Below are 10,109 nucleotides of genomic sequence, written 5' to 3' on the forward strand. Positions count from 1 at the left end.
GGAGGGGGTTGCAGTTTAGACTGTGGGAACACAGAGAAGCCCTTGCCCTGTGGCCGACTGTAGAGTTATTACAGTGTGTCTAGAGTACGGTTCTCTTACTGTGTGTGTGTGTGTGTGTGTGTGTGTGTGTGTGTGTGTCTGTGCATGCGTGTGTGGCGTGGGTGTGTGGGACACAGAGTGGGAGCAGATAAGGAGAAAAAAACAAAGCTGCTTCCTCCACAACTGCTGCCAAGTATATTTGGTTTGTTTCCTTTTATTACTTGCTAATAACCCGATCCGCCTTAACCCCACCCACACCCCCCCTCTCCCCACTTCCCCCGGCCACCTCCCAGCATGCTTTGTTTCCTGAGGCCCTCAGATAAATGTGGAGACCGCCACACTGACACCTTGTTAGAGCCACACGATGTTATGCATTCCACACGCCCCACACCAGCAGCACTTTGTTAATAGATGACACAGGGAAAGGGGGGGTGACCTAGAATAGCATACTACTGAGACGACAACAAAAACAATAATGGATCGGCAACAATGCATTAAAGTAGTTCTGACAGATTAAAAGAAACCGTCATCTCTCCATATTAGCTACAAATTATTCATATACTATACACATTTTCTGAGGAACTACACTATAGAAATACATATATAGATATATGAAATGCTCTGAATAAATACATGATGTCCTCCCTTTCCCATTTCTATTGATTAATAATTTACACATTCCTCCATTTGTAGCCCTGCGAGAAAGACAGGTTCACACTTGAACGATGCTGCCAAGGTTACTACGACAACTGCTCCTGGGAACGAGTGCATTATGTGGCGCAGGGGATTCTGGGTAGCACTACATTGGCAGGCATGGGCCATAGATCACGGAGAGAGTGGGTGAGCGTGTGAATACGTGTGTGTGTGTGTGTGTGCGCGCGTGTGCGTCTCTGCTGCAGCTGACATATGGCACTGTCTAACACACACTCACCCCTACAGAGACTCTCTATTGCACCCTGCAGCCAGTGAGGGTTGCAGCGTACGCTCCTTTTTAAAAGCGCACTCCGGTCTGCGCTATCATTTGCAGCACAGTACATTTCAGAAGCACCATGAAATGGAACGTGACTGGGAGAAAAAAACACCGGGGGGGGGTTGAGAGTCATGGCAGGCAACGCTTACAGACAGAGGGGCTCTACGCTCGCCAGAGCAACTCCGTCGGTGAGCATCGAGAGCCAATCAGATGGGTCGCACGAGAACAGCCCCGTTTTTATTCCTTCTTTAGTACATCTCGCAATCTCCACCAAGTTCTTAGTGTCCCCATTTTCCTCGTTCCTAAACACTGATTACAAGAGGATGTTGCAAGCCGTTTCATCACAGGCCTACTTTCAGAGCAGGGCTGTATAAATAGAAATATGCATCTTACAAGGAGACCAATTCCACTGTCTAGCCACTACCTGCACAGTCCAGATGAGCAGAGCAAGCACACAGAGTTTGGGGTCTTGTTTGTAAATGTTTGCAGCCTCACCCACCCAAAATCACAGTTAAAACTGAGTTATTGATCAATAAACTACTGATTTGAACGAACTGGGTGAGGGTTCCTATTGGTTAAGCAAAACACCCAGAGTGTAATATCAAGTACTGGGAGGTGGGAGGAGTTATAATTTCTACCCACACATGCACGCACATAGAGTGAGCACCATACCGTTTGGGACAAAGATATATATTTTTCTCGATTCGGCTTTGTACTCCACAATTTTTTATTTGTAATCAAACAATTCACATGTGGGTAAAGTGCACATTCTCCGCTTTTATTTGCACTTGCCATCACTCTGATAAAAGTGAATCTTGGTCTCATCTGTCAACAAGAGCTTTTTCCAGGACTCCTTTTCCCAGGCTCTTTAGGGTACTTGTTAGCAAACTGTGACCTGGCCATCATGTTTTTGCAGCGAACTAGTGGCTTGCATCTCACTGTGTAGCCACTGTAGTTCTGTTTGTGTCATCTTCTGCAGACAATCAGCCACTGACAGATCCACGTCTGCCTCCTGAAGAGTGTTTCTGCATTTGAGCAATTGAACAGCACAGTACAGCAATTGAAGCAAGTGAGGAAGCAATTGAACACTACTAACGGACAGATCCAAATCAAGAAAAAAACATTATGGAGCTCACTGTATGCATGTATGTACGTATGTATGTGTGTGTGTGAACCTATGGGCATAGCATTCAGACTGCAAAATACTGACAATACGGAAGGAGTAGTATCATGCATTGTCTCAATTATAATTTTTATATGGTTCATACAAGCTTTGGAAAACCACATTTTCATGATGATTTTGCATGTGTGTTTGAGTGTGAAAAGGATTGAGGTGAAACAATCAACAGCATGGAGGAAGGTGGAAAGACAGATGGGAGGGACGGATAGAGAGAGAGAGAGAGAGAGAGAGAGAGCCAGAGATCCGCCAGGGCACAAAAATCACTCCACTGCCCGGCACACAAGTTCTCCGACAATTCTTTAGCAAGCGCTGAGTGGACACACAGGACTTATTTAGTTTTTACACAAGGGGCAGGATCCGTAAGAGGGCTGCAGAGCTTTGTTTCAGCAGTCCCCATAACTGCAGGTTATTTTATCCTGAAAACGGCAGTGGCTGGAGCTGAATACAGCACACACTTCCAATCAAAGGGTTCCCAGCAAAGGGCGCTCAGGAATCACGGATGTTCCTGGAACAATGGGAACGTAACCCGGCCTGGAGAGGAAACAGGATCCATTTGCTGCTCAGCACAACAGTAGTAGCCCGCCCGCACCCACACACCGAAGCACGCGTCTGCTGCAACTTCCCGTATAGACACAAGGCCTTTCATTATGCGATTCCACTGCACTCTACTACCTTTACTAGGGAGTGCTGGAGCTGGCAGGGCCTGAGGGCAGTGGGGAACTGGAGGCAGCATTAGTCCTCACTGGGTTCAGCTGGTTCTGAGGACCTGGGGTGTCAAAAAGCATGCTGCTTTTTCAGGTCATCAGAATCTGGCCGAGTGACTGCCTGAGACCATAACAGGACAGCATGAACCCAGGAGGACAGAGGTATCTGCTGGTGCAGACCATCTGCTGGGTAGTTGACCTCAGTCAGGGTCACTCTAGGCACCACTTCAGTTGATGGAGGGAGAAGAGCTCATAAGATCAGGTGCCGTTTCTTCCCACTAAAACCCCATTACCTGGGGAGGGGGCTGCATTGCCAAAGACAAGGATGACATAATCACTGCCCATACAGTAAATTTTTTAACCACACATTTAGCAATTACTGAGGCAGAGCAGAATGTGTATCACGTGGAAAACCAGCCACTAAGATGTTCAAGATTAACCACACAGTTCCACGGAAAGTTATCTTTCATTTTTATGACATGTGCGGGGGGGGGGGGGGGGGGGGGGTACCTCATCTCTAATTATTAAAATAATTTACAGTAACACTTCTTTGTAATGCTGAATAATCATGCTTGTCTTATGCAGTATTCATTCATGTATTTACTTCCTTGGATAACTGAGGAGGTCCTTCAGTGGTGCTGTAATGACAGTGTTCAACCCACCGTGTTCAGATAAAAATACAGGGTATTAAAATTGAAGGGATTAAGCCTCTGGAGGAGCACTTAGATTAAATGCTCTTCACTTCAGAAAAACACACACTCATGGATACACACACACACACACACTACAACCACAAAAGTGTCTCAACTTTCCTTTGGTTCTGCAAACAAATCAAAGGTCAGTCCAGTGCTTGACCAGACTTACCACCAAACTAAAACTCGGGAGTCTTAAGTTTCCATGTATATCTCAGCCCAGGAAACTGTGGACTGACTCAGGATAAGGGCTGGGGCATGGAGCTGCATTAAAAAGAGACTAACTGTTTTCGTGGACAGAGGAAAACTAACCTGATATTTGGAGTGTGCTGCTGTTTGCTTTTGATCCCTTGGCAACACTGTTATTTCCTGGTTGGGGTTGCCTGATAGTCATAGTGACGCACTTTCACCCACCCCCACCCCTTGCTCCCTTTCTCCTGTCCACACAGCACACTCTCGTTCATCCTGACTGGCAGCAGGAAAAACTGAGCGACTAATTCCAGGCTCGAACCCAAAACACCACCACACCTGCACTTCCTGGCTCTCTCCTTCCCTGACCTCCCCTCCCCCTTGGGTTTCTGACCATGCAAGTGTGCAGCTCTCCTGCCACCTGAGTCCACTTCACACATGTTCTTTCCTCCCATGGTAGACATGGAGGACACTGGACTGGAGCCCCAGCACTAACAAATGAGCCTGGTCAGGATCACAATGATGTTCCAATGCACATTATTTAGAAAAAAAAACAAACAAACAAACAATAAATATATTTATTCACAAGAAACTACTCCCTCTGTGTGAGAGTTAGTGGGAGACACAGAGAGAGACACTGGATATGTTTTGTCATGTAGATTCTTTCCTATTGGGGTGCAGCTCCTGACCAGACACTGTAAGTGAAGTTTAAGGTACAAACAGGAAATGACAGAGGGACGCTGGTCTTGCTTGTGTTAAACAAGGCCTGGTTACTCATTTCTCAAACCTACCCATTTTAAACTCTGGCAGGGACCCAGATCAGCAAAGATGAGCCTGGTATTAGGCTATGTCTGCAAGGTGGTGCAACACAGGTTCAGATGTTGTCCTGTGTGGACCTTCATTTTTACTCTTGGAGTATCCATGCCTTAAGAACTTGCCAACTAATGAAAGATTACTCATACTCTTACAGTACCGGAGGTAGAAAGCTGATGTCTTGGGGATCTCAGCCAATACTAGGGGATCTCAGCCAATACTAGAAATATTTCTCAGAAAAACTGAGGATAAAGATCATTCCATAACTGAATGCCTGGAACTCCAATCTGAAAAAAACATTGCATTTGTTATGACTCCTGCAAAAAACTATAGAAACAGTGGTTTCAATCACCCATTCATCATTCATACATTTCTCTCAGGTTTTCTTGTTTTGGAATGAGATATGCTACATAATGCTACATATTTCACTTGATTACAGAATTAACCCAGTAACAATAGTAAACTGCAGTGTATTGTTCGTGCTCGTCTCAAAAGACTTAGATACTCTTCAAGAAGTCTCCACTGCTTTTGTTTCAACTTTGCCTACAACAACGCGGAGGATGATAGCGACTCAACCAAATGTCACTCCAGCAATGTCCCCAAGTCGCTCTCCTCCATCTCTCAGTCCGTCTGCACACGGTGCACCAGGGACACAACCGATGACCGTGATGGTACGAGTAGCTCCTTTCACATCGAGCCAGAGAACAGCTGGTCGGACAAGCACATTCAAGGCCATTCCAACCTCTCTTTTTCTCCATCTCTCCCCATCATTCTTCCCCGCCCCCCGTTCCTCCCTCTCGGGGAGCCACCATATGGCACATCACAACTGCAAATCAGCACATTTCCCATCCTTCTCCTGCGCAAAACCCACTCAGAAAAGGTGATGTTTGCTACAACTGCACCACACGCTTCCCGCAAATGAAAAGAAAATGCTCAAATATATTTTGTTTGCGAAAACAAATCTAAATCTAAAACGGAGAAGGTACACGAGGGCTCATAATGTCAGGCTGATTGCCTGAGTTTAGCCTATTTTTGCACTTAAATGGACAAGGCAGCTGTAAAACAGTTAACAAACCCTCGACTCAAAAAAGCCAATTCTTCAATGATCTCATCCTGTAAGACCGTCCGAAAGATGAAAGTACAATTTTTTCTCGTTGTTGTTGTTTTTGGTTAACATAACTTTGAGGTGGAATCCAACCCGGACAAGCCCCGCAGATGCTCATATTACCGCAACTGAAGCACTGGCACATTCAATAAGAGTTCTAAAGCAATCTCACATTCCACCGTTGAGTATTTTCTTTAACATCGACTTCAAAGCCTGATGACTAATTTGGCCACGGACCAGTTCAGACAGAGAGAAACATAGTGAGGTTGGAGGCAAACCATCTAAAAAATCTAGTAGAAAAAGGCTCACTACAAGTACAGCCTATTGCACAAATCAAAAAGTACATTAAAAAATGCTTTTAACTGTGCATTAGGATAATTTCCTACATTACCCCCACATAATCCATTAAGGAATCAAATCATTCTAAATACCTATTATAAGAGGAAAACAATGACAGTTTGCTGAAGGCAGTTGCTGATTATGATGATTAATGATCATAATAATTTTCTTGTGTAGTGTAGGTAGGGATCAACAGTGGAATTGGTCAAGCAAGTAATCCCTATTGCCTTTCATTCAAGCACAGCCTTTCATTATAGTTCAAGATTTCTTTATGAATGTTTAGACAAGAGCCATCCGATCAATTAAATGATCACAAACAACAGACAAACACACACCTTTGCATGATAAACACTGAAATGTTCACAATAATCAGAATCCCATGTGATAAAATGTTGTACTGTGAGGAGAACTCTGTTCGTTAAACCCCTGCACTCACAAATAAGACTACTATGACAAAAATAATATACTACCCTGTGTTATATAAGGCCAGGTAATATAATTAAACGGTTAGACTACACTCAGACTACCACTTTATTAGGTACACCTGCACACCAGCTTGTTAAGGGCAAGGCAGTTCTGTGAGCAAAAAGGTCGTGTTAATGAGATAAGTCAGAAGAGAATGGTTCAAGCTGATAGGAAGGAGACAGTAACTAAAATAACCATGCATTACAGCACTGGTATGCAGAAGAGCATCTCTGAATACACAGCAGCTCAAATCTTGAAGTGGATGGGCTACAGCAGCAGAAGATCACACAGAAGGTTCCACTCCTGTTAGGAAAGAACAAGACACTGCGACTACAGTGGGTATAGGCATACCAAAACTGGACAGTTAAAGACTGGACACCTGATCTGATAAATCTTGATTCCTGCTGCAGCTGGTAGGGTCAGAATTTGGCATAAATAAAGATTCAGGCCAGCAGTGGTGGTGCAATGTTGCGATTAATGTTTTCTTGGCACATTAGGCCCCTTACACATTAGGCCCCTTAATACAATTTGAACATCATTTAAATGCCTAGCCGAGTGTGTGTGTCCCTTCCGTTTATGGCTAGTTTACCAATCTTCTGGTAGCTACTTCTAGCAGGATAACAGGCCATGTCACAATGCACACTACTGGTTCCACAAACGTGACAATGAGTTCAATGGCCTCCACAGTCAACATCCTGGTGAACACCTTTTGGATGTGGTGGAACGGGAGATTCACAGCATGAATGTGCAGCTAACAAATCTGCAGCAACTGTGTGATGCCATCATGTCAACATAGGCCAGATTCTCTACAAAATGTTTACAGCACCTTGTTTAATCCATGCCATGAATAATTCAGGCCGTTCTGGGGGCAAGGGAGGTCATAACCAGAAAGTTGTACCTAATAAAGTGGCCACTGAGTGTATATGGTTACTTTACGCATTGATAGAACTGAACTGAGCAGTCTCTCACGTGACCCAACACGTCTTTTTACCACACGAATGAGTGCACACCGCACGCGGACAAAGTTGGTATTTTCATTCAACAACCATACACTAAAGGGCAAAGAATTCCCGAAGCTAGTTGCATACTTCTCCTGGATCACATGCACGCATTCTTGGTTCAGTTTCTCGCATTCCACGGTTTGCTTGCAGCTGCAAACTTAACATTAACCCTCACGTAGCCTACCCTTAATAGTAATAATAATGTAGCCTACTAACGTATTAGAACTTGAGCAATAGAAGTGAAAGGTGTCAGAGATAAAATCGTGAAATTCAACAGTGCGTTTCCCTTTTGTGACCTTTGATCGCCTCGAAGTAACTACTTTCGCTAACTGGAGGCTGTTTCTGTAAGATTTGAAAGGGAGGGGGCAGTGAAACACGGGTCGTGGATAAATCATTTCTACGTAGCTAAATACATAGCCTAGCTTTCGGAAATGTAGCCCATTTAAGAAAAGCCGTGTCAAAGTTGAACATAGCGAAGAATATGTGGTTTACAAATCACAACTGATTAAGAGGTTTAATTTGTCTGTTCAGTAAATGGGTCGGCATTATCGATCGCGAAGACAAGCGACAGTAGCCTACCCTATGCTTTTAATACATTCGCATTAAGTGATTAGGCTAAGTAATCAAACTGGCACACAAAAAAAATGACTTCCTATCGTGCAACTCGATTTATATAGCCTACAGTTGTTCCAGTGAGTCTATTGGGTTTAATATAGCGATACGTTTAGGGTTAGATCCAGTCTCTTCGTTTAATGAATGATGGAGCTAGAAGAGGGGCCTCTACCATCTAGTTAATCCCATTACCTATTCTGGCAGTTTGAATTAATCCTGGAGACACCAGCCTGTCTCCCATTTCCTCGTGTCAATGTGATTTCAACCCCCATCTCTGTGATTTCGCAAAATTGTTTAATAACACGGCAGTGCGACCATACGATCATTTCACCATACAATTCAATATTATCATTAATATAATTGTTGTTATTAAACGCACTACAGCAATCCGCTGACCCAACACTTCAGACCGTCTTTTGTTACTGCGATCGCCCACAGAGATCCCATTCACTGCTCTGATAAATGGTTTTAAATTCCGAACAAGCAGACCACATGCTGTTTCACTGTGTGACGGTTTCGCTTTATTTTCAAGGCGCTATAGAACATAGACTACGGTTAGCTTATATGTTCACACACAGATTCTAAAATCATTATTATTTTCAAACGAGAATATATATTTTTTAAATAGTCTACATTTACAGGACGGCGACCGCAGCTACACAGATCCTTTGACAAGCGAAATTGGGCTACTCTAGAAACAACACACCAACGTGCGAGTTCATTGAACCACGGATGGGTCTCAATGTTTCATTCTCAGAAAGATTATCTGAATTTCCATTCATCTAAATTGTGAACATCAAGCTCAAGCAGTTAGTCTAACTTCCGTGTGCTTTGTATGTGCAAGAGAGATAAAGAGGAGCAAGTTACTCTCGTTTAATGTTCTCTTCAAACGAGCGATCTAATCTTACAACATGCAACTCAAACATAAACACTGCGATTTCCCGTTCGTGTTCTAAAATGCAGATACCGGGTAGGCTACTGTAGAGGGAGTGACATATCTCGTCTGTATGCCACATCTTTAAAATAAGTTTAAATACCATTGCGTAAATAATACATTGCTGTAGAATCCGCAACCGCGATCAAATGTAGCATAGGGTAGACAACACGCCAATACAAGGGTAATTAAGTATTAGCAAATTAAGTCCTGTATACAAACATTAAATTACTGGAAGACCACCCATCAACAATTACCGCCGGTGCATGCGATAATTAAAAACCCATTAACTTACTAGTGGCTCCATGCGAGGTGCGTCTAGCCGCTGGGACACCAAGAGCATCTTGGAGTGGTGTTGGTCAACGCGGCTTCTGTTAAATCCACTTTTGTTTCGATATGTGAATCTCCACACAAAGAAATTAAAGCAACAGGATCCTAAAGAATTGTTGATTTAAACTGGTAAAAATAAATAAATCACACCGTTTACTTGACCTGTTGTGGGGGGAATGGGAAGGGGGGTCCAACAATTAAAATTGAACGAAATAAATCGAATCTTATGTTCTCTTTAAGTATCATATAAGTTCATCCCCACGGTAGCAGTATTCGTCTAATAATGATACAATGACTGTATCAATCTCCACACAACGCGGCCACTTACGAGCTCGCCCTCTCTGGCTTCCTGACTCCGGAGGCGGAGTAACTTCGGCGATAGGATGATATCCTGCACGATGTCACGGAGGAGGAGACGCAGTTGTTCCACTACACACTATGTTTCAGTCTTAAAGGGACATTCCATTTCTTGAAGATAGTAGCCTATGTTAAGGCTGAGTTATTGTTTTTTATTCTTATTTTTAAATTTGGTTAATAACACAATATCGTTTAAGGATAAAGTCCGTCACAGAAATATCGCAACGCAGTAGCCTAGCCGTGCAAAGAAAACAGCACGGGATAAGATATTGCTACTGGGGTCAGTAATGGTGGGAAACCATCGATCATAATCTTTTGAAGGCTACACTTAGCACGTAGCCTACAAGGACACGTTAGTGCAGTCGTATGCAAAATACAT

At 43.6% G+C, this 10,109-nt stretch overlaps 1 protein-coding gene across 1 annotated transcript in view; it reads right to left on the bottom strand.

The window, feature by feature from the left end:
• si:ch73-211e3.1 (mastermind-like protein 2) overlaps positions 1–9,665 on the bottom strand; it is a 70,524-nt gene extending 60,859 nt beyond the window's left edge. The window contains exon 1 of the mRNA XM_061233898.1: positions 9,339–9,665. Coding sequence (XP_061089882.1) covers positions 9,339–9,386 — 48 coding nt within the window. The 5' untranslated portion in view covers positions 9,387–9,665. The remainder of the gene's footprint in view (positions 1–9,338) is intronic.
• Positions 9,666–10,109: the final 444 nt, after the last annotated feature.

Source organism: Conger conger, chromosome 3 (assembly GCF_963514075.1).
Source record: "Conger conger chromosome 3, fConCon1.1, whole genome shotgun sequence".
In the NCBI taxonomy this organism is placed as follows: domain Eukaryota; kingdom Metazoa; phylum Chordata; class Actinopteri; order Anguilliformes; family Congridae; genus Conger; species Conger conger.